This window comes from Corvus cornix, chromosome 11 (assembly GCF_000738735.6).
Source record: "Corvus cornix cornix isolate S_Up_H32 chromosome 11, ASM73873v5, whole genome shotgun sequence".
Taxonomy (NCBI): domain Eukaryota; kingdom Metazoa; phylum Chordata; class Aves; order Passeriformes; family Corvidae; genus Corvus; species Corvus cornix.
Window position 1 is genome coordinate 12,957,574 of NC_046341.1, and position 25,252 is coordinate 12,982,825.

Sequence of the window (25,252 nt, forward strand, 5' to 3'; positions counted from 1 at the left end):
GCTTGATTGTAATAATGACTTAACCCAGGTGGTAGACTCTATCCAGAAAGTGCCCAAGGGAAATATTATTCCCTAGTACCAGCAAACATCACAGATAGTCATTGAGTTCACTATGAAGTTTCCTCAGGAGGGAAGATCTTGGATCTCCCCTTGGGTATCTGGACCTGCCCCATATTTGCAGTGTAATAATCTGGCTTTGGGATGAGATGGATAAATGGCAGAGAGAAACAAGATGAAAAATGTAAATGGAGGGGAAGGAAAAAAGCCAGTAATACATGGTAATTTTTGAAAAGACTGATTTTTTTTAGAATATAACTTGTCATAGAATAGGGTCCTGGAACGTATTTGGATCGCTTTGTGATTATTATTAAAGAGCACTGTGCAGTTTAAAATGACAAGGATGAGTGCAAGAATAGAGATTCTTCCCTTTGGATATCTCAGGGTATTGGTTGGTTGTGATCATGCTAGAAAATACTTCTGGTTTTTGGATATGACTGATATTTGTCCTTAATATTTGTCTTTTGTAACTCTCCTTATCTGCACTATCAGCCAGGAAATGTACTTTAAAGCCCTGGTTTCCTGGTCCATGCAATACCACCCAGTTGCACAGAACAGCAAGCTTTAAATAAATGTCACAGATATGCTGTAGTTTTGTCGAGTGGACAAGGTGTCTAAAAGTGCAAAAGTGAAAATGCAGGCAATGGTGATAGAAAAATGCTACACATGCTTTTCAAGTGAGCAAATTCTTTGTGGTAGTGAGTGTGCAGAGTGTCAGGTATCACTCACTGTGTGCCATTAGGATTTACTGGCAGTAGCCTGCACAGGCACCAAAGCGAATTACTTTAGTTGTTCAAAAGATGGTCTCTTGTAAGTTTATCTGAGTTTACATGCATGTGGGAAGAAGGGGCTTCTTTGTTTTTTTATTTTTTCCAAAACTCTCTTTCATTGTTTGTAGAGGAATTCAAAAGTAAAGTACCCAGGAAGAAAATTATGCTGTTAGGTTGCTTTTGGCTGTGTTATATTGAAAGCTATATTTTGCAAATATAATCTGTAACAGCAAATGGTGTACAAAGGAAAAGGAATTGTGTTGTTGCACACAACATTTTCCATTTTCTGTATAAAAGCTTGTTTAAATAATTTTGTGCCCTCCCCTTTTCAGTGTCTTTTCTAGGCAGCAGCTGAGCACGTCAGCACTCCATGTCAGCCCAGGGCTGTGCATGTGGTGTAGGGAGACCTTTCACAGCAAAGGGGGCTGCAGGGAGGCTCAGGCAGCTTCCCCACCAGTGGCTGTTTTGTCTGGGATAGATTTTCTTTGAGGTTGTTCATACTTTCTGAAATGCTTTGCACCATCTCTTAATCCACCCACATTCCCCCCTTAATATTCTCCATGGATGGGGCAGGACTAGAAGGACAGTCTGCAAGTCTCCTAAAATGGAAATGAAAAACCTAAGAGATATCTGGCCCAAAACTGTTTTAGATTTCTCTTGGAAATGAAGAGGCTTTTTAGTGGTCTTTTACTTCTGGGAGCATGGTTTCCCTCCCCAGCGAGATGCATTTTGTGTCAGCTGCTTCTATATTAAAAAAAAGTCTCCTGAAATAACTGCTTTTGGCTTGTCAGCATCTGGCAGGCCTCTCCCCCTGAAGCAGGCACGACCAAGGTCCCATGTGAGCATGAAGGGCCTCTCCCTGTATGGCCCCTGTGGAGAGGGGGTGCCTGGCCCAGCCAGGGTCACAGGTGGGGCAGCCCAAATGGATTGCACTGCGCTTGCTTCTGATGTGCCTGGCCCATGCTTGCACACCCTGATTAAATTTCTGCTCTTGTCAGTCCATTAAACCTCCCAAAGTGATTTGTTCTCCCCAGAGAATCACAGTAGAGAGGGTGGAAAGGTAAAAAGAGTAAGGAGAAAAATAAAGAAGGGCTGGCGGGAGGAGAGGACAAACCAAAAATGAGTAAAACAGAGCTGCTGAATCCAATAGCCAAGTATTACATTATAGACTCCCAGTTTGGATATAAAAAAAATGTTTCCTTAGAGCAGAACTGCATCCAAAAGTTAGAAAAAATGTTTTCCAGAGGTGAACCAGACGTGCTCTGTCCTGCTTCAGGAGTGGGAGAAGGCGACTTACCTCTTGCACCCCTCTCACCCCCAGCCCTCTCTCTCCTCATGCACCACTTTGCGCTGTGAGCAGCCAGCAGGATGGTTCTGAGGGGTTGCTTGTGTTTCGTAGCTGGATTCCTGGGTGATTCCTGCTGCCCAGGACAGGCAGCTGGCTGGCCTGGCTGGCCTGGCCTCCTGGCTCCCGCAGCAGTCGTGTCTCACTGCTGCTGAGTCCTCTGTGTACCGGCCCTGATGTTACCAGCCAGCTTTGCTGATGTATTGTTTGACACTGCTAAACTGGGTGGGTTTTGCAGGCTGGTGGTGAGGCTCACATAGCTCAGTGTGACAGTGGCTACCACACAGTGGCTTTCCCAAGCATCCCTCCAAGGGGTCCAAGGCCAGAGCAGGAAAAGGCTGAGTCTCTTGATGGGTTTCAGGTCACCCAGCTTCTTGGTTTTGAGGAGTCTGTGTGTCTTAAAATATCATCCAGCTAAATGAAAAGTGTTTCCTAATGAAATTAAAAAACCCATGCCCAAAGAGCACAAATGTTGTCACCAAAGTTAATAAAAGTAAGGAAATTAATACTTATAGTTGACCTCCAATACCTAGGCACAGTGGGGTGTAGCAAGGAAGTAGTTAGAAAGGCACCATGGTGAGCCTTTGCAGTGAATTACCTTATTTTTATTAACTTTCTGACAACCTCAGTGAATTTCCTTTCTTTTTATGAAGTGATTAAAAAACCTAATCAGATCAGGTAATTAAAATACATAATTACACAATCTCAGAGTTTTTCATAATTACTGTACATGGTAAATAATGTTACCTGATAACACTTGGTACAAAAATTCTGACAAATTTGTGTAGGATGGTTAGGAGGTGTCTGATTTCCAGTGTTTGCAATGGAACCTTCTCTAACTACACTAGATAGGTAGTAAAATGTTTTAAAATGGAAAATATAGTGAAACTCTAAAATAATGACTCAGTTGTCCTTTTTAAAGCTTTTGTACATATTGGGCAGCTGGTACGTGTTGACACGGTGTGTTTCTGTGCATTTATAATGACTGTTTCCTTTGTGCTCACACCTCTGCTTCTGTTTTGTTAGGCACCACCCACTGGAAAATGGGTGTTTTGATACAAAGCAACACAGTAAGAAAAAAATTGTATCAGATCCAGTGTCTCAATTCCAGCCAAAGAACTGAATTAAAATGGAGTCCCTCTTAAGCCTGTGTACAGCAGCTTCAGGCTATAGACAGGATGTTGCAGCCTTCTTGAGGTCAGGTAGCCAGGAGATCCTGAACTTATGTTATAGAGTTATATTCATAGAAAATCAAAAGATGCAAGGTAGGATAATCCTAAATAATGGGAAAATTGTTACCCAAAACCAACCAAACAAAAAAAGGTCTTATGTGTCTTTAAAATCAGCTCGCAGAAATCCAGGGTCCCAGCCTCTAAGTACAGACAGATAGTTTGGGACAGATGGGGAGTTGAGGCTGGTACTCATAGCTCTTGGTACTCATACTTTCATGTGCTATGAGATGGAGGAAGTGGGGTTCAGTCTCACAACTAATTCTGGCTGAAGTTGTGAGGAAGCAGTTACTGAGTTTTCATTCATTTGTCCAATTGTTTTTGTTTTGGAAAGGGTGAGATGGGCTAAAGATCTTATTTCAGACAGCAGCCCAGTTTATTTGTGGTCAGAAAATCCTTCTGTCCTGAAATTTTTTGCCTTAATTGACCACAACCAAAATAAATATTAGAAAAGCCTTGACAAAACATGAAAATAGTATGTGAATTGTATCTGGGGAGCCTTGTTCTCTCACTCTCCTGTGGGGGACACCCGAGTTTCCTAATCTGTGCTTCTGTCTGGGCAGGGAGCTTTGGCTGTGAGTCTGGGAAGGGCAAAATCAAATTGATTCCAGGGAGGTGGCAAGGGGTTTTCATTATTTAGATATATTTAGGACAGTAGGCTTTTTGCAAATGAATCTGGTCTGAGCTTTAAAACTCCTTGTGTTGTTTATGAAAACAATAGTTTTTCATTTCCATGGTGGGTGTGTGTGGTGTTTTCAGCCATTAGTTAACTGGGGATGGTTTTTTGAACACATCTGGTTTTGAAGGTGCAAGTGTGTCTTTCAAACCTCTGATGCCTGATTTCCCAGAGAGATTTTTGTTGGTTATTTTTAATATAGCCTTTTGCTTTTTCTGTTTTGACTTTTTGACCATTTTCCCTGTGCAGAAAATGTGCCCCCACCCTAAACATCCACCTTCAGCTTCCACCCATGGTTAATTTAGGGAACTCTTCTGTAGAAAGCCCATAGCTTTCTGTAAAAAGCCTTGCTGTACCTGTAGTGTCAAGATTAACTTTTGTTGGGTAAATTCAATCTCGCTCTCCCTACTGCCTCCTCATTCCTTTTGCTGAGTTTAGTATATTAACATTCCTAGATACTTTTCTGTGAGTAAAACCAGTCCTCATCATGTGAGTAAAGTTAGAGAGAAAGCTATTGACTACAGCTTTTCCCTTTATTTCATTTAGTTCTCTGATACCAGTGCCAATGTCTGTGTGAGACTGCTCTCAAATGGAAGGAGTGCTGTTAGCAAGTCGGTGGGGAAACTGATATTTGTTTGCAAGTGCCAAGACATTTGCTGTCCCTCCTTCTCTTCAGGGATAAATTGAGATGATTCAGTGTACACTCCAATCCTAATTCTAATCCCATTTAAACAAATAATTGTGCCCTGCACCTTTCCTCATTATAAATTCACTTTCTCAAGTATCTGTGGCCAAGGCACAGAGACAGTTACTAACTAGAATAAATTGTACAATTCATATTCGTGGGAGGCAAAAAACCAACCACACATGTGTGGTCAGAAGGAAACCCACGCTGCTGGTTAAACTAGAGCCATCTGAATAGAGAAAATGAGCACCTAAGACTGTGAAACAATTCAGGACAAAGGTGTCTCTGCTGCAGGGGACTTTGATGAACGTGCCCCCTGTTCCAGTCCGTGGGCAGTGTGGTGCTTGCAGCTTGGGCTGGGAGCGCAGCGTGGCCGGAGGGCACATTCCTGCCAGCCTCTTCGTGGCTCCTGGCAGGAGAGCAGCAGGGCTGGGGGGCTGTTGTCTCCTGGTTGGATTCGCTCTGGCTCCCCAGCTGCACTCCCCCCTCCTGCCTGCCTGCACTGATGAGCATCCTCCCTACGGGAGGCTTTCTCCGGAGCGTGGTCGGTGCTGACTGACAACCTGAGAAGCCTCTAAAGAATTTAGAGATGCTCAGAAAGTGTCTCTGCAAACTTGTGGTGTAGGAGATGGGGCACAGCCTGGGCTGCTCTCAGTGCTGGGTACCCACAGGAGACGGATATCCAGTGCTCCGTGACTCTGAGGTGCCTGCAGTGGGCACCATGGGGCTCATCCCCTGCAGCCTGAACAGGTGCTCAGCAAGGTAGGGCATGGGATCCCTCCTTGAGCTGCACCAATGGAGTTGTGAGCCTGAGGAAAACAGACCTTGGCTGTTGCCACAGCTTTTCTTTTGAACACCTGAGAGCGCAGTCACACGATTTGTCATTGGGCCCTTCAGTCCAAAGGGCAAAGATGTGTTGGAAGAAGAGAGCAGCTTTCGGAGGATGGTTTTGTTGTGTGGTGCAGTGCAAGTCCTCAGATCACAGACGCTGGGTCACTGATGGTTAAACTTGAAAGGACTCTCATGCAGCACGTTTGTTGTAGGGAAACACAGGTGTACCGAGAGCAATCTTACCGGGTGGCAAACATGTCTGTTTGCTTGCTTGTTTTAAAAGTCTCTTCTTGTTTAAAACGATGGGTACTGTTAGTAAAAAAGAAGTAGCATTACCATACAGCGCAGAATACATGTCTCTCCTAGGCAAGCCATGCTGTTTGACTTTCATCTTGTGTAGTACAAAACCTATAGTTATTTTCTTTTTAAACCTTTCAGTTATTTCTGTCAGGTATTGATAAGTGGAGAACTTCCTTCCCACCTCTGTTTCATGCAGATACCCTCAGGCCAGTTACAAACATGGTGCAGATTCATGACCGATGTTTATGATAATCAGGAATGTGCTTCATATTCACCAGTGTGCTGTTACATTTGTGGGTGCTTTTTTTTAATTTTAAATGAATTAATTTATTAAATTAAATTGTTCACTAGCAAACCCAAAGTCTTAACTAATTGTACTTTGCTGTAATGCACACCATCCCCAAGGAATCGGAGATTTACTCAGCTGGAGCAAACCCCATTTCCAGTCTAGGGTCAGGTGGAGCTGGCAGCTTCTTCAGCTCCAGGAATACCCACTGGGTTTATTGGGGCACACCAGCCCCTCCAAAACCAGACACATGGAGGCCTTGAGGGGCTACACTCACCAGACTTGCGGAAGCTGTGATGTTTGCAAGTACAGCTTCATTTCAGTTCATGGTGTTTGCATGAAATCTTGATTTGAATTCACTAAAGGGACAGGGAATACATGCACCTTTCTGAAAATATCTCTAGTAGAACTGGCTATATCTCATATTTATGTCACTTGAATTTTCAGGAGTGTTGAGTAACTGCTGTTGCTATTGAATTCAATGGGATTGCTGTGAATACACAACACATTTGGAAGTCAGAACAATAATGTGTGTGCATAGCTATAAAACAGGTTACTTGATACTGTTTGTCACATGTAATTTACTTTTCTTCCCCTTTTCTTTGAAGGTAGTATAAAATCTGGATGTTGTTGCTTTTTACTGTTTGTTTATTGCTGAGTAATTTCAGCCAACATGTGTTTTTCAGCATTAAGGCTATTCATCATGAACCATTGAGATTGTAAGTGCGTCACAGTTTTCCCACCTAGATCAAAATGAGAGTCTGGAACAGCCTCCTTCTTTTTAACTTAACAAGCTGGTTTTATTTTCTCCTGCAACTTGCTCTAATGATATGACCAGCTTTAAGTTCCTTAGGCTGGAAAGCTTGGCAGTAAAGTCCTGTGCAGGACTTTACATGAGGCTTTTCTCAGGTTTGGAACATGGCAATTGTCTTCTCTTCCACTGAGCACTGATGGAAAATACTCATTTAGGAGCAAAATTCTGTTCTCTGCAAAGTACTTATCATCTGTTAGAGACAGGGACTGCAAACCCATTTTGTTACAGGTCAGGTCACCACATAATATCAGTTGAAGATCACATCATAGAAAGCCATCCTAGCAATAAAGTCACTTCTGGTGACCCCAACCAGAGGGCACAGAGCATTTTTGGTGTCTGGTCCAAGTTTTCTCACTTCTAGTGGTTCTTTTGGCTCACAGCTGATACATGACAGAAGAGTAGAAACAGCTCTGCAGAAGTGGAAAGGCCACTCTAATGTTTTCTACCAGCACAGAAGCAGATAGCCATTTGTCTTAGCAGTGATAACAGCTCATCAGAGAACTCTTGGCAAAGCTGTCTTTGTCCTAGTTTGCCACTGCCCCAGTTTTAAAGGCACTTCCTTCTCCAGACTGCTGCCCACACCATCAAAATGAGCTCTGACTTGATTCTGCACAAGCTGAATATCCTGTGGGAAAGAACGTGCTGCTTGTCCTTGTCAGTGCTGACTTCCAGGACTCGCTGCTCACTGTGCAGGATATGACCCTTAAATGAATTTTATGAATGAGCTAAATGGATTGTAATTGATGACTTAATCTTCACTTGAAAGTACAATTCAAAAACATGAAAATGCACACAATAAAGCATTAAATCAAATCACACCAATCTGGTCCGTTCATGGAGAAAAGTCTGTCTGTCTTTACTTTCAGCTTCTGTATTCACTGAGTTTCTCCAGACAGCAGCTAGTCTGTGTTTCTGGTGCTGTGGTTATGAACTGAGGGAAAGAGCTTGAGCTGAGTCTGTGTGACCGCAGGTGCCTGAGGGTACTCAGCAAAACAGCCTGAGAGCAGGTGCCTGCTGTATTTGAGAGCTGCCTGATCAAATGGGAGGGAGGAAATCGTAAATCTAGGGAATTCATCTCATGCATTTCATCCCACCAGAAAGGCCGTCCCGCTGGCCACATTTCCATGAGCAGTTCAGTCCTGGTGCTCAGGTGTGTGCTGTATGGGAACACTCTCCCTGCTCACAGCAGCAAAACACAAGGAAGGGAAAACATGTCTATTTAGAGCTGAGAAAATGCATGAAGTAATGCATGTATTGCAGAGACCTGCACAGAGGCTGATGCTCTTCCACTGCTCTGGGCTGGATCTTTGGCTATGCCAAGGGGCAGTGCAGGGCCCAGGGCTGGCCCTAATCGTGCTGTGACGAGGGCAAGCTCTGCAAACCTGCTGTGGGGGGCTGCTCGGATCACTGCAGCTGCCCCGCTTGCATCCCTATGCTTAGATAAAAAAGGAAGTAGGCAAAGCTCTTAACTGCTGTGTGTTGTCTCTTTGTTTTGCATAATCAAGCGTTGAAATCATGATAAATGTTGACATCAAGTAGCAAGAAGAGCAGAATATAATCGTGTAAGGCCAACGGGGTCATATGAAGTTTGTGCTCTGGCTAACATAATATGTAGAAATATTACCAACAATTAGCATAAGTATTACCATTTATTATAACTAATTTTATAACTAATTATTATAAGTAATAATTATTCTACTAGGATTTTTTTTCCTGAGGGTTTTGTCATTCCTAATGTTTGAAAGTTGTACATTTCATAGCTGAAACTCTAATTTTGTAATATTCTCTAATGTGACTGTTGCATTCGTGATGCATTTGCATGACTCCATATACGGTTTTGTTCTTTTACATCTGTCTTACAATGTGCCCTTTTGCTAAATGCTCTGTAGGCATCAAAGCAGGCAAGAATGACACAGAACCCTCTAGGTAGCAGGGTAAGCAGAAGCAGCAAGCTATTAAGATCTTTCTGTTATTTCATTGATTATTTTGTAGGTATCGTCTTCTAATCTCCTTTAAAAAAGACTGAATGGGCATTTGAACATTTCTGAGGAGCAAATTGCTAAGCAAAATATAGATATAATCCTAACATTTTGGTAGAAATAGGGTGAGTTATTATTGATTCACAGAGCACGACAAAACATCACTGCATGAATTAGCAAACAGCTGTTTCTAATTTGAGTTTAGAACTGTACACAGAGGAACTTGTTTTAGTGTTCACTCCTTTCATTTATAATGAATTTTAATTACCGCTACAGGTGAGAAAAATGTAGAAACAAGCTTGTATCTTGTGGAAGAAACAAAGGAGAGACAGATGCTAACAGATTTACAGTCTGTGATAAAAGGAATGTTTTGGTACACTTTACATGTAATTAGAGTGCAGCTGTTTTCAGTCCCAAGTCCATGATGCACAGCAGAATATAGTATCTGCTGCTTTTCCAAAGGGAGTAAAGAAAAACAGTGATTCAACTCTGAAAGCATTTAGTTTATTCCTAGATCTAACATAAAACTTTCTCCTCCAGCCCAATTATGCCATTTATTGAAGTGTGAAATAACTTATTTAATGATATGTTAATTTTTTGTTACCAGCAAAATACAGACTATTTGACATAAGGAAAAAGAGTGTTAAAAATAGCTTTCTTATTTTATCATCTGCACAGAGTTATGGATCACCCTGTCGATGGTTATTACTGAGCCTTGATATCTCTGCTAATGGGAGACAAGGGCTCAGGCATGCATTACTCTGGCTTAACAAGTTTCTGTATATCAGCTAAGCTTCAATAGACATCTCTGTGTGTACTTTTAACTTGCAGTATAAGAAAGACTAATTAGATGTATCTTTGATCGCTACAGAAATGTTTAAACAAAGACAGCGAGATTTAAACTGTCTATGTGTAAGAGTTTATCTGTGGCAGACATCCCAGCAAGTTTAATGCTTGAAATTCTACACTACGTCTTGTGCTGATTTCGTATTCTAAATACTTAGTTACTCTCTGCATGAGAAGAAAAATCAGATTATATATACTTTCCATTGAGCCAATTTATCCAATTTCATGTTTGCTTTGAACATTTTATACATGTTTTTATATATATATATATATATTTAAAAATAGCATTGTGCCTTAAAATACAGAACTCTGAACTGTTTGGTGAGGAAGCTGACATCACTGAAGTGTGAAGCTGTGTAGAGTTCTTCAGAGCAGTGTGAACTTCCCAGGCCCTCCTCCCTGCCTTGGCTAAGGATGGGTTAAGCAGTTCTGGGGGACAGTTGCATGGTATTTTTGGAGGAATAATTATAAGTAAGTTGCAAAAGTCCTTCTTCTCTCATTAATGAGGTGTGCTTGAGTGTGCAGTGGTGCTGGGTGTCAGTCACAGCCCAGCAGTGACAGTGCCGTTCAGAGGTAGATGCAGTGTCAGTGTACGAGGACTTTCATTGCCACAAGGGCTGGTGGGTCACAGTCCATTATTGCCTTCTGTGACACAACAAACAGAAACATTCATTGAAGCTAATACGTGCATAGAAAATTGAGTTTGAACTATTATTGATACTTTTAATTATTTGTTATAACTGTGCGGGAGATGTGCAGGAAAATGGGACTAAACACTCCAACAAAAAATGTAAGCAGAAATCTGTCACAGTGCAGCGAAAGTGTTGAAGCTTAAAACATTTGCTATGTAAACTTGATTTGCATTATTTCACACCAGCACTGCAGTGTAAATGAGCAGCGTATGGTATGTGAGGTTCTTACTATAATCCATTGTAATGATCTATCCCTGGCTTTAATACATAGTGCAGCAATGCAAAATATTCCGTAATCAGTACTGAGGATTTGTCAGTCCTCAATCTCTGTGTTTAATTCTCATAGTTAAGCATCTGCAATAATAATAGTAATTATTGAAATTGATAGCATTTCTATTGGACTTTCCATCTGAGGATGTCTCGGGGTTTTCACAGCTATACAGAAGTAAGCCCTACAATTTGCCCTTGAGGAGCAGATGGCTTTTTGCTATTATGGAGATGAGGAACTGAAGCACAGTTCAGAAGCGTGTCTTATGATGCCAAGCTTGTTTTCAAAAGTAAGTTACTATTTTGGGTGCTAGAATTACGTCAACTTTCAACAGCTTCAAGCATTTTCAGTGCTTTGACCATCTTTAACCTGTGTATCATGGAGGGGCTCAGAGCGAACCAGAAGTCTGAGCTTAAATCAAACAGCAATCCTTACTTCAGCAATTGATTTTGGGGTTTTGTGTTTGTTAATTTAAGTATTTCTCTTGTGTACTAGCTCTGTGCTAGAGGAATAAACCTGACGTTTATTCATGTTTTAAACCTGAGTGCCTTGGTTTATTGTCCTGTATGGAGATGCCTTCTGGGCTTGGGAGGGGAGTCTTAAAGATGTCTCTTTGGCCAAACCCGGGATTTTTTTGCTGCCTGGGGCTGGTTGTGCAGGCTCTCCTGAGCCCTGTGGTGCTCAATCTGTACTGGTGGCACTGGAATAAACTTGCCTGCTGTACTGCAAAGGCCACGTTGCAGCGTGCTCATGGTGTGGAGGGATGCACAGAGGCCCTGTGGAAGAGCCACCTGAACTCTCCCCACACAGGGGACAGAGTAGGGAGATTTTTTCAATGGAGGGGAACCCAATGATGCTCTGTTGGTGAACAAGAGGGTTTAGGCAAGGACGAATTTCAGGTCTAGGCCAGCAAATGTGGTCTCTGTGCATGTGTTTAGTTCTTGAGAGGAAAAGCAACCAGCTGGGGGTAGCCTGGGTTTGTGCATCTCCTGTCCAGGAATGTGGCCCCCAGGGCTGGGTGACTGGGCAGCTGTGCAAGAAAGTGAAGCTCTGCTCAAAGTTCAGCAGGAGCGTACTGTTTCCAGCTGCCTTTGGGCAGGGAGATGGGAAGGTGTTTGCAGGGAGTGTGAAATTGTGTCTGGTTGATTATATTTGTATTAGCAAAATAACTCTGGAATAATAAATATATCAATGTCAGCAGTGTATGCTGAGATGGTAGGGCCGCTTACTCCTGGCAATCTGCGATGTGCTGTTTGTCTCCCTTCTAAGAGAGTTCACATCTTTTTAAGACTACATTTTATTGTTTTAGCTTCATGAATATGTCTCTGAACTTGGCTTTTGTTATCTGGAAGATAAATAGAGAACAAAGTATGATTTATACTACAGTTTGGCCAAATTGTTCTTATTAGAAGGAAAAATACATTTATTGAATGCATTGAGGCTGGAATTAGCTCCTCACTGATGATGATAAATGCTTGCAGTCCTGTAAACGTGCTGAACATTAAGTTGCTAAATTACTGTACCACTTTGAGATTGATTATCAAGAATGGCCCTTTAAGCTTCATGACCTGCACATGTATCCTGAGGACTACTGACATCCTAAAGCTTCCTTAATGCTCTTTTTTTCCTAATTAAACTTTTTATTGAATTTTCTTACCCTTTTAATACTTGTTTTGATTCTCTTATGTGCAAATGACAAAAGTCTTGCACCAGCCATGTGATTCTCTATTTTAGAACAGTCCCACTTTGCAGGATTAGCCATTTTAATGACTTTAATCTCCTTTTTGAAAGTGATTTTTCTCATTCTGTTACATTCCTTTGATTGCATTAATGTAGAATTATTATTCTAACCATCTTAGCCAGACATGTCATACCACATCTAAAATATATCTTCCCACTAAAATATTACTGTGGTAAAATACCTTAGAATTTTCTTCTCAGTTCATTATAGGTCTTTTCTTCAATTTAATATGGCAAGTTAAAATTAACAGGGCTATTATTCATTCCATAAAGAGATTAATGATAATGAGTTTTCCCTAATTTGTTCAGTTTAGGTGTTTACTAATTTAGTATCCTGTTTGTAAGAAATCCAGGTAGGTTGTTTCTGGTGCCTAAAGTTTCTTCTAAAATTCTTTTAAAACTGTAAAAGTATGAGAAAATACTGGAGTACTGGAGTAAAAAGAATGTAGAAATTAAACATAAAAATTGGTAAAAGGTCAAACTGAAGCTAACAAAAGGAGACAATCTTTACATTCTATGTAAATGCTTCCATTTTATGACAAATACAACTTTTCAACCTGAGAAGTGTTAATTTTTTAAAAATCCAAATTATGTTAGGACAGGCTTTGTGCTTCACTCATCAGGTAATACTTTCTTTGATTTTGTTTTCTGAACAGCCCAGTATGTTTGAAGAACAGCAGCTGGAGGGGAACTGGCTCTATTTGAATGTTAGACTGTGTTTTGAGGAAGATCTGTTCATTTCAGAGGAAAAAGAGACTTTCTAGAGATTTGTTCAGTTTGCATGGTGGGCCAGTGTAATGGTTGGCATAAGTGCATATGGATGTAAGGAAGTTAAAGCAGTTGGCCCAGCCTATGTTACCACTGGATTTGGCCCATTGCATCTCAAGTTTCCGAGCTGAACAATGGAGCTTTATTCGGTGGAGGCGTTTGGAGAGCTCGGGCTTCTCCCGGCGCAGCCCTTCCTCTGTGTGCCGCCGCTCCGCGCAAGGCGCCAGCAGCCTGACTGCAAAAAGGGAGATATTTAAAATGCACGTATTTTTATAAACATTTCTGCAAGCAGACATATAAAATTATTATAATTACAGCCAGTAAGCCCGAGCAGAAACTAGCAAATGGTTGGGTGCTTTTTCTCTTGTTTTTCTCCTTTCTCCCCCTCTCCGTAGACAGCAGCAGCGGCAGCAAACGCAACATGTGCTGCCCTAGTTCAGGCCCAGCATCCCCCTCGTGCTCCCCTTTGTCTCCTTGCCCCTGGAGGAGCCCAGCTGGTGAGAGGAGGGAATTAGGCGGCCCTGAGCTACCGGCACCTCCCCGGGGCCCCTAATCCGGGCGCTGGCAGCCGGCTGCCTCCTTCCCTCCGACGGCCTGTGGCCGCAGGTCCGTGGGGACGGAGCCCCCGGATACGGCTGGCGGCAAAGCTGGGGGATGGCGGGGGCTGGGGCTCCCTGGGGGCTCAGCAAAGCTGTGCTGGCAGCGGGGTGGGCGGCGGAGGTGGCTTAAATTGGGAACATGAGGCTTTGTTGCAGCTGCAGTGAGAGAGCCGTTCATGGTCGGGGGAGTGAAGCCTGAGAAAAGTTTACATAAAAATCAGGAGCTCGTTGTCTGTATTTTAGGCTTGGGCTCTGCCGGGTTTGGAGGAGCTGGTTGAGCACAAAGACCTTGAGCATCTGAGAAGCGCGGATGCTCGCTGAGAGTCGAGGTGCATTTCGGGAGCAGGAAGAAGCAGGTTCTCGGTGTCCAGCATCGCTCTGGAGCAGGAGGTTTAGTTAAACGGGGGAGCAGAGCTCTCTGGGGAGCACGGGGCAGACAGCGGATGCCTGACCTGGAAAATAGACAGCCCTGTCGTGTGGGAAAAGTTGTTTGGGATGTGGTTACTTGGTTTAGTTTTTTCCAAGGTAGCTGCTCTCTTTCTTTACCTGGGATGAAAAAGCAGATGTTTGCCAGAGCAAACAGTGCCTGGTACGGTGGTGATACCCTCATTAGCCGAGCCCTTCTTTGAGAGCTCCTCACTGTACTTGTGCTTTCTCTGCCTGGTGACTCGGTAGTTGGCAGGCACGAGGAGTGCGCGTGTGGCAGCCTACACACACAGTCGGGGATTTTTTTATTGGTTTGTTTTAGTAAAAGCTGAAGTAGGAACATTAAATGTTTTATAAGGATGGTGTATCTCGAGAACCAGCTCCTTTTTGGAATCTCCAAATGTTTACGTGGTCATCACCTTCCTTCATTTACCTGAACTTTATTTTTGCTTCATTCTGTGGTTTAGTTTGATGTCAGACTAGTGGCATTTATGTTTCGCTCAACATCTCTGCATTTGTTAGAATTAAGATATTAGAACTCACTCTCTTCTGTTTCTTGTTAACAATTCTGTTAATGAAAGATGACAACATTTTATGTATTTTACCTAAAATGACTGTGTGGCTGCTGGAGTGGGTGCTGCGTTTCTTTACGGTAATATGGAATTATATTTTTCAAAACTTCATATTGAGTAAAGGAAATAGTTATTAAACAGAGGCTGGGCCATTTTTGGTTTATCCTGAACTTGATTCTTTTGTGATGCCTTGGGATCTCCAGTGGTGATTTTTCTGGGCTTTTATAAATTTGTTTGATTTTGTACCAAGAGAGCAACATTACATTTTATACAAGCAAACGTGGTAATAGTGCAGATCTCTTCTCTGATTTTCTTGAGCTCTCTCAAATCTGATGCTTTTATTCCACCTAGATGTTCAACTCTGCCTTTGAGCAGCCTTTCATTCTGTTACAGTTTTGAGACAGAACTGAAGGATTTTTTTAATGGAGACATTACTTAAAATCATCTTGACGTAGCATTTAACAGACCCACAAATTCACAGGTGATCACTTAACACTGTAGCTTTCTGAAATGTTTGTATTGCTTCATTGCACATTGTGTTTTGCTTTCTTTATTCATTGTTTATTGCTTTACAGTACAGTGAGCAGGTGAAGAAAAATGCTTTTTATTAACACTATATGTTGGCATATTTGTGAATTATGTACACGTATATTTTTATTTCTCTTTCTCAAACCTCCTTTCAAATTCAAGAGGGTTTTTGGGCTTTTTTTTTTAGTTGATTTTTTTCTTTTAATGCTGTAGTAGCAGAAGCCCATAGTGTTGTTGAGAGCTTTGTCCTTATTTCACAGATGCACTGGGAATTGTTTTTAATCTCCTTTCTGCTTTCCCATTACAGATGGTGATGACGACCCACAACTCTCCTGGGTGGCTTCATCTCCCTCCAGCAAAGATGTTGCATCACCCACTCAGATGATAGGAGATGGGTGTGATCTCGGCATCGGGGAGGAGGAAGGGGGGACTGGCCTGCCGTATCCCTGTCAGTTTTGTGATAAGTCCTTCATTCGCCTGAGCTACCTTAAAAGGCACGAGCAGATCCACAGTGACAAGCTACCTTTCAAATGCACCTACTGTAGCCGGCTTTTTAAGCACAAGAGGAGTAGGGATCGCCACATAAAGCTTCACACAGGGGATAAAAAGTACCATTGCCACGAATGCGAGGCTGCATTCTCCCGCAGCGACCACCTCAAAATCCACCTGAAAACCCACAGCTCCAGCAAACCATTCAAGTGTACTGTGTGTAAACGTGGGTTTTCATCTACCAGCTCATTGCAGAGTCACATGCAAGCTCATAAAAAGAACAAGGAACATATGGCAAAGACTGAGAAAGAGGTGAAGAAGGATGATTTTATGTGTGATTACTGTGAAGAGACATTCAGTCAGACTGAAGATTTGGAGAAGCACGTAATGACACGCCACCCACAGCTTTCTGAGAAGGCAGATTTGCAGTGTATTCATTGCCCTGAAGTATTTGTAGACGAAAACTCACTGCTCTCGCACATTCATCAAGCCCATGCCAACAAAAAACATAAGTGCCCTATGTGCCCAGAGCAGTTTTCTTCAGTGGAGGAAGTCTATTGCCACTTGGACAGTCACAGACAACCTGACTCCAGTAACCACAGCATCAGCCCTGACCCAGTCCTAGGGAGTGTGGCGTCCATGAGCAGCGCAACGCCCGACTCCAGCGCATCGGTGGAAAGAGGTTCCACTCCAGATTCGACCTTAAAGCCTTTGAGAGGACAAAAGAAAACCAGGTCTGTTGACAGAGAGGAAGGCCAGAACTGGTCTAAAGTTACTTACAGCTGCCCCTACTGCTCGAAGCGTGACTTCAACAGCCTTGCTGTTCTGGAGATCCATCTGAAGACCATTCACGCAGACAAACCTCAGCAAAGCCACACGTGCCAGATCTGCCTTGATTCCATGCCTACACTGTACAACTTGAATGAACACGTGAGAAAAGTGCACAAAAACCATGCCTATCCCATGATGCAGTTTAGCAACATTTCTGCCTTTCATTGCAATTACTGCCCGGAGATGTTTGCGGATATCAACAGCTTGCAGGAACACATCCGCATTACTCACTGTGGCCCAAACGCTACCCCTCAAGATGGCAACAATGCTTTCTTCTGTAACCAGTGCTCCATGGGCTTTCTGACCGAAGCTACCTTGACTGAGCACATCCAGCAGACTCACTGCAATGTAGGAAATTCGAAATTGGATTCCCCTGTCATTCAGCCAACACAGTCTTTTATGGAAGTGTATTCATGCCCTTATTGCACAAACTCCCCCATTTTTGGCTCCATCCTGAAGCTTACAAAGCATATTAAAGAAAACCACAAGAACATTCCTCTGGCACACAATAAGAAGTCAAAAGCAGAGCAGAGTCCAGTTTCTTCTGATGTTGAAGTCTCTTCCCCTAAAAGGCAGCGGCTTTCTGCAAGTGTAAACTCAGTGTCTAATGGTGAATACCCATGTAATCAGTGTGATCTAAAGTTCTCAAATTTTGAAAGTTTTCAGACCCATTTAAAGTTGCATTTGGAGTTGCTGTTGAGGAAACAGTCTTGCCCTCAGTGTAAAGAAGACTTTGATTCCCAGGAGTCTCTTCTGCAACATCTCACCATACATTACATGACAACTTCCACTCATTATGTATGTGAGAGCTGTGACAAACAGTTTTCTTCAGTGGATGATTTGCAGAAGCATTTGTTGGACATGCATACTTTTGTGTTGTATCACTGCACCCTTTGCCAAGAAGTTTTTGATTCCAAGGTATCTATCCAAGTGCATCTGGCAGTCAAGCATAGCAATGAAAAGAAGATGTATCGTTGCACAGCCTGTAACTGGGATTTTAGGAAGGAGGTGGATCTCCAGATCCATGTGAAGCATAGTCACTTGGGTAATCCATCAAAGTCTCACAAATGCATCTTCTGTGGTGAGACCTTCAGCACAGAGGTAGAACTGCAGTGCCACATCACAACCCACAGCAAAAAATACAACTGTAAGTTTTGTAGCAAAGCTTTTCATGCCATCATCTTGCTTGAAAAGCACTTGCGGGAAAAACATTGTGTTTTTGATGCTAGTGCTGAGAATGGTACAGCTAATGGCATGACCCCAACAAATAAGAAGACAGAAGGGGCAGATATCCAGAACATGTTAATGAAGAATCCAGATACTTCCAACAGTCATGAAGCCAGTGAGGATGATGTAGATGCTTCTGAGCCCATGTATGGCTGTGATATTTGTGGGGCTGCCTACACTATGGAGGTCCTCTTGCAGAACCATCGTTTGAGAGATCATAACATCAGGCCTGGGGAGGATGACTGTTCTCGGAAGAAAGCAGAATTCATCAAAGGCAGCCACAAGTGTAATATCTGCTCAAGGACCTTTTTCTCTGAAAATGGCCTGAGAGAGCACATGCAGACCCATCGAGGTCCTGCTAAGCACTACATGTGCCCCATCTGTGGGGAACGCTTCCCATCACTCCTGACCCTGACGGAGCACAAAGTCACTCACAGCAAGAGTTTGGATACAGGGACGTGTCGGATCTGCAAAATGCCACTGCAGAGTGAGGAGGAATTTATCGAGCACTGCCAGATGCATCCAGATCTCAGAAACTCCCTCACCGGCTTTCGCTGTGTTGTCTGCATGCAGACGGTCACCTCTACCCTGGAGCTGAAAATTCATGGGACGTTCCATATGCAGAAATTGGCAGGAAACTCTGCAACCTCATCGCCCAATGGCCAGGCCTTGCAAAAACTCTACAAGTGTGCGCTGTGCTTGAAGGAGTTCCGGAATAAGCAGGACTTGGTAAAGTTGGATGTGAACGGCCTTCCCTATGGCCTGTGTGCTGGGTGCATGACCAGGAGCACCAATGGACAGTCTTTGAGCTTGACTCCACAGGAGGTAAACGAGAGGCCATGTGGCAGCCTGAGGTGTCCAGAGTGTAGTGTCAAATTTGAAAGTGCCGAAGACTTAGAGAGCCACATTCAGGTAGACCACCGAGACCTGACACCCGAGACCAGTGGCCAAAGGAAAGGTACCCAGACGTCCCCTGTTCCCAGAGTAAGTACAGCTGAACTTTAAAGTGTCTGAGGGATAAAATGTAGACCTTCAATGTGAGAACTGATCTGATTTTTTTTTTTTAATTGTCACTTTATCAAATCACTTGTGCTACTAGAAAAACTTCCCAACAGAACGAAGGGTAGAGTAATGCACATAGAAAAATCAGAAGCCGCTCAGCCTCACAGGCGCCTTGATTCTCAGTGGCAGCACATCAGATTTTTTACCACAGAACTGCCCTAAATTTACCAACAGAGAGCTGAGACTTGGGCAGTGGAGATTGAGTTTGTCCATGAATTCTGATTCTACTGAACTGGCAGATCTGGAAAAGCTGGGACAATTTCATGAAAAATGAAGATGCTCAGTACCCAAAAACAACAAAAAAAATCTAATCTGTCATATTTGAGGAATGAAATTATTTCTTACCAGGAAAATAATAATGAGCAGGAGGATATAGGAACTTGTGAGGGAAAACGTAGTGAATTCCATCCTATGCCCCAAATTCTCACCTAAAACAGATTTCTGTGCTAAAGAGCTTATCCCTAGGAATGTCTTGTCAGAGTGAACGTTTTGAGGTTACTTGGAGGTCTGTGTGCATTTGTGTGAGCTTGTTTGTGTGTGTGTATGATTTTGAAAGTGACTTTAAAAGAACCTGCTTTCACGGCCCTTCTGTAGGGGCCATTAGAGGATAAGTAGTTTCTTAGCAAGTCTGGACATTGTCTAATGCAGATTACATAAAAGTGTGCTGTCCTTGACTTTTTCCAGATAGCCTGCTTTCCCGTTTCTTAGCTTACAAGTTACTTGGGAACATGCAGATCCAAGTAAGGTTCCAGAAGCCTACTCAGGAGATTAATATCATTTGCAGTTTATAGTCTTTTTAAATTATTTGTTGACGTTTTGGTTCAAGAATGGGCCAAGTCAGTCCTTCCTCTGTCAGGAACAGATGGAATGAGAAGTGAATTTTGGAAATCTTCTCAGGAGACCAACAGCAGACACATCTGAGTATTGATATCATCTGACATTTTTAATTAAACATGATGGGGTGAGATTTTCAAAAGTATCTAAGGAAATTAGGCACCCAACTCCTAATGAATAATTCCAGCCGTAGATGACTGTTTATGTCAATCTGCTAATTAAAGCACCCACAAACACATCTTACTGAATTAAAAGCACCTGAAAATACCATCCATTCAACTAGAACACCAGAGGCTCAGTAAGTAAGAGAAGGCCCTAAGTATGTCCTGAGGACATGGACTGAGGTGCCTCCAAGGGAGCTGGTGCGGGTTGTGTCCCTGGCAGGACTTGTTATCCCTGCTCCATGTGAGGCCATGTGGGGCAGCTGCATCTGGCCGAGCTGGGCATGGCCACACTGGAGCAGTGCCCTGATCCAGCCTCCTGAGCCAATCCCACAGAAAGCTTGATTTCTTTTCTTGTTTTCTCTCTTTTGGTAAAACCACTGGATATTGTTCCCTTTGGGTGTGACTAAGCCTCCAGGCACATGTAAATAATTTTGCAGAAGAATGAGGAATGGAAGTATCCCTCCTTTGGTGTGATACCTAGGTCTGGCTAGGTCATTGTCCTTCTTCCTCCTCAGGCCTTTATTTCCTTCCAAATTCTTTAAGAATACCTCTGTTCTATTAGGTAGGATTAATTCATATTGCTGAGCCTATGGAATGACCTTTCCCTTCCTATCAGCTAGCAGAACACATTGTCATTTTCTGTCTTATTTCTTGCTTTAACTCTTTCTTTTCAGTGAGAGCTTCCATACTTGTTCTCTCAGGGGAGAGTTTTAAGTTCTTCAATAAGGTAAATGCTTTGAATTTCATCCCATGAGAGAAGTTCTGAGTTTCTTTGTAGAAGAAAATGAAAAATCAGCATTTGTGATGATGGCAAATGGTACCCTACTGGTGTCTGTGGCCTGCACATATGCTAATACCAGAGATAAGCATCCCAGGAATATATATATTGTTATTAGGAATAATTCATTATCTTACCCTTCATTATAGGTACAAGACCTGAATTCTGATATCAGTTCACTTGAAAACTATTGGTGTTTCACTCAAGTTTGTGAAGGCAATGAGTGCCCTTTGTGTTTGCCTAGTACAGCGATTTTCGAAGAATTATACTGGGTTTTAAATGGTGATAGATCTCTCCATTCAAGAAGAGTGTTTACTTAACTTCATTGGCTTCATAGCAAAGCTAAGCAAGTTGAACAGGAACTCTCGTGTCATCTTGTTAGTGTGCTGCACACAGGTAAAATACCACTTTACTGGAGCAATCTATAGTGCACAGTACATGTAGAGTGATCTGTACATGTTCAGAGAAGAGCTACTTCTCTCCAGTTCTTGAGTGTTTCTACATCTCATTTTTTAAACACCTTATTTATTTTTCTTTCTTAAATAGAAAAGCAGTTTAAGATCAGGACAAGGTACAGTCAGAAGAAGTATACAGGTAGATTAGATTTTTAAGTAGTGAGTAAATATTTCAGAGTAAATAAGAATAAGCAGAATGAAATCCAAGCAAATGGAAAAGATGATAACATATAAAATCTGTAACTTCTTTCTGTGTCTGAAATTGCTCCACCAACTGTTATTCGCTTTTTGATAGAAGAGGTGAGTGTGGAAACCGAAAAGAATTTCAGAAAAAAACTTTAAATGAAGATTTAACCCCAAGGTGAAAGAAAGGGAGAAAATAGATATTATCCCTTGATGAATAAAGAACATCTGGGGAAAAAAAAAAAAATAGGAGAAAGTGAACAATTTCTTTTCACTGTAGGTATTTAAGTTTGTATATATATACAAGTTTATATAGCACCACAAATGAAGTATGAATGTCTTGTTATATTTCGTTTTGGTTTTTTACTATTGAATTATTTGAGATTTTATTCTGAAGATCAGTAGGAGACAGCTAGAGGAGCATTGAAAAATACTCAGAGTTTCTTGGCAGGCTTGGTTTTTTTTTTTATCCATAAGAATGAAAGAAAGCACATAACCCTTGAAAATCCTGCTGTATTCTGTCTTCCTCACATTTTTACTATGCCAAATAGGAAGAAATACCTGTAAATTGATCATGTTCGTTTCTAGGATGCCTACCTAGGATCCATTCGTGTTGATCAACACGACAGATTTCCAGGCAGACATAATTTTTGCATTGTGTATATAGCAACATCCTCTTTGAAGGATTTGTTTTTAGGAATTTTAGGACAAGTCAATGGTTTTCTGCAAGAGACATCACTAAGAGCATTAAATAAAATTCATCTTAGTAGTAAAAGATTTCTCTAACATCAAATTTTGTTTCATTCATATAGTTTTGTGTGAGCTGTTCTGTTTGGATAGGACTAAAAGTGTTTTTCAGATGAGCATCCCAAGAAAAGGTATCATTCCAGCATCTGACACAAGTATAGCTCAAGACCTTTTTTTCATTCCATTAAGATCTCAACAGAGGTGATGCTCTCCTGTTTTTCTCAATATCTTTCTATGCGTAGCAGCTTCAGTTTTGAATACATTTTATTAATTCATTTTCACATGTCTTCTAGAGGAATGTGCATATCTTGAGAAACATGACTAATTGTTTAGTATTGAGATTTCTCATTTCCTAATACTGGAAACAGTCACATTTCAAGCTGTTCTTTCTCTTACACAGATTTATCTTTATTTTGTACCACAGGTATCATGAACAATGCTTGTTTAACATTGACAGTGGCAAATGTTTAGACTTCAGTTAAGTTTTCATTGTAAATGATGTTACTATTTTTAGCCCACCTAGGTTATTTGGGCTGAAGAGGCAAAGGAGGTGGCGTAGAAAGTTGGAAGAATAAACCCTATTGTGTTCCTTACTCAGTTTCTTCTCTCCTGCACACTTTCTTGGACTCAGTTCCTTCTCTTTGTTCTCCCCCACAACCCTTCTCTTCCCTTGTAAATCCACTTGAATGGAGGAATATTTTCTTTGTAGAGCAGGAAACTATTTCCAGATTTAAAGGAGGATAGTCTGGAAAACCCATGGGAACAATAGATACTTCAGAAAAGAAAACAGAACCCTCTGTTATTAGTACAATTTTGTGCCAAGACTAGAATTAAATATCTTGAATTTGTGGGGAATGAGCTCTCAGCTGAAGGCTTGCTCATCTGGTCTCTTTTATCACCTAGATGCCATCACCTTGACTTTGTTAGCTCCTCAGAGCATGGGCACCTTTGTTGTCACCACTTCTGAGGATAAAACTTAAAAAAAAATAACTGATCCATTAATAATGTTCATAAAGCTGAAAAATATCAGTAGAAGATCATATTTGTACCACAACTAATTATAGTTGTATTAAAGCTAGTGCTCCCCATTTACTGATAATGGAAGGATGTTTTGTGACATTCTTTTAAAGACAGTTACTAATGAGCCAAAAAATCAGCTCTTCCACCTCTTGCATATACGCATGGGTGCTGATCTAGCTACAGTTATTTGGATACCTGTATAGGCCATTTATTAACCTCACTCCATGTCAAGTGGGGTGCCCTGTCACAGGAGCCATCACCTTACTTAAGCTGCTCGTTTGCACGCACGGGTATCAGCTGAGGTAGCACTCAGAGGAAATCTGAAATCTGCCGAGGGCTCCTCATGCCAAGCAGAGTGTTTTATAGGATTGTGAAATGGTGTGGAGGAGTTAGCACTGGGTCTGTGGATAAACAAAGACATCCTGTCTCCAGATCTTTTAGTAAGTAGCTTTCAGAAGCCCCGGTATCAATTAAAAAATGAATCATTTGTCTGTGTTTAATATAACTTTCAAGGTTTGAAATAGAGTCAGGCTGAAATATTGTCCTCTAGCTGTTTACTTAGGGAACCCTCGTAGCTGAGATAAGCGTTAGACAAGGCACAGAGCTTAGCTTTGAAGTTTTAAAGAAGAGGAAGATTTCAAGCTTTAAATGTGACCATGTGACCACATGAATCAGTCACTACCCAATCCTATTTTGCTCTTCCAAGGTTTTTTGTGTTTTGTTTTGGTTTTGAAGTTAGGAGCCCTCAGCATGTGTGTGCCAGTGTGTTTGAGGGGACATGTGTACGTATGTGTGCTGTGCTCATCTGCCAGAATAGATTCCCCAGAAAGAGTGCTGCAGAAATCCAGCTGCTTTTCCATTAACAGCCTTGATTTCCAAATGGACTCCAGGAGGATACTTTCTTGAGCTGCCTAGGGATAACTAGCCAATCCAAACTATTTCCTTTTATATGGTTGGCTGTGTCAGCTTTCGGCCAATGGAGTATAGCCTTCTTCCTATTATCATGTTAATCACCCATTGTTGTTTTAGCCTAGAAAGCCTTGCCTAAGCAAACACACACTGGTACAGAATTCATGGAATATGCCGAACATCCATAGACTGGTGCATTTGTTATTATGGTGTTACAGCATGTTCATTAACCTCCAGCAGGCTACCTTGTTGCCACTGATGACATGGGAAGTAGTTAAGCTCTTGGTAGCACCTAATTTGTTCTGTCCTCAGCAGGTGCTTGAGGAAATTGGATCCCATGCTCAGAGGGGGTGACAGCAACTTCTCTGTTTAACTCAAAACTTCTGACTTATTACTGCTGCCCTAAAAATGGGGTTCTATACCTGGGCGTGGGGTGGAGGCTGAAGAAAAAGTAATGTGCATCTAAAATTACACAAAAAGTACCCCAAAAATATTTTCCTTCGAAAGGTTAAGAGGGTGTTGTGTACTGAGTCGGGTTTCTCAGTGCTGTCGCCTTGGGGTTGTCTTCCATCCCTCAGCTCCCTGAACTTGTGCCCAGCACCCAGAGATTTCATGTGTGTTCAGCTGCCACCAGCTCTGGCTGTGGGGATGCAGACCTCATGCTTGTGCCTAGTGGCAAGTGTTGCAGTAAGAATTATTCTCCAGAAAGAAGTAGGCACAAAAGGCCCAATTTTTCTAAATTACACGTCAAAAGATGTCTATTTAAATAGCGTATTCTCATGCAGTAAATAATCATGTACCTCAGACCAAAGCACCGTACTCCTGCTTTGGGAAATAGGAGTTTTTCCAAGTGTAAAAAAGCTTAGCCTTCATGTTTTTTGGTTCTTAGTTTGGCTTTTTTTTCCTGAGTTGGATGTCTAACTTATCCACCTGCATTTTAATTTCTGCAATGGTTTCTTGGGTTTTTTCCTGCCACGTTGCACAAGTATACGCATCACTGTAAATCTGAGTGCAAACCCCATTTTCCCTATTTGAATAAATGGTTCATGTAATTGCCTCTTCACACTGTCTCCTGACTTCTGCAGCTAGGCCTCCCTGGTATGACTTTGAGATGGAGAAAATATAAACAGATTGTACTAGGA

The 25,252-nt window shown here is 42.0% G+C and overlaps 1 protein-coding gene across 5 annotated transcripts in view; it reads left to right on the forward strand.

Moving 5' to 3' along the window:
- The window catches only part of ZNF423 (zinc finger protein 423), a 229,371-nt gene that overhangs the window by 115,799 nt on the left and 88,320 nt on the right, over window positions 1-25,252 (forward strand). For all 5 annotated transcript variants that reach the window (XM_039558390.1, XM_039558391.1, XM_010396558.3 and 2 more), the window contains one exon: window positions 15,719-18,942. In XM_039558390.1, coding sequence (XP_039414324.1) covers window positions 15,719-18,942 — 3,224 coding nt within the window. The remainder of the gene's footprint in view (window positions 1-15,718; window positions 18,943-25,252) is intronic.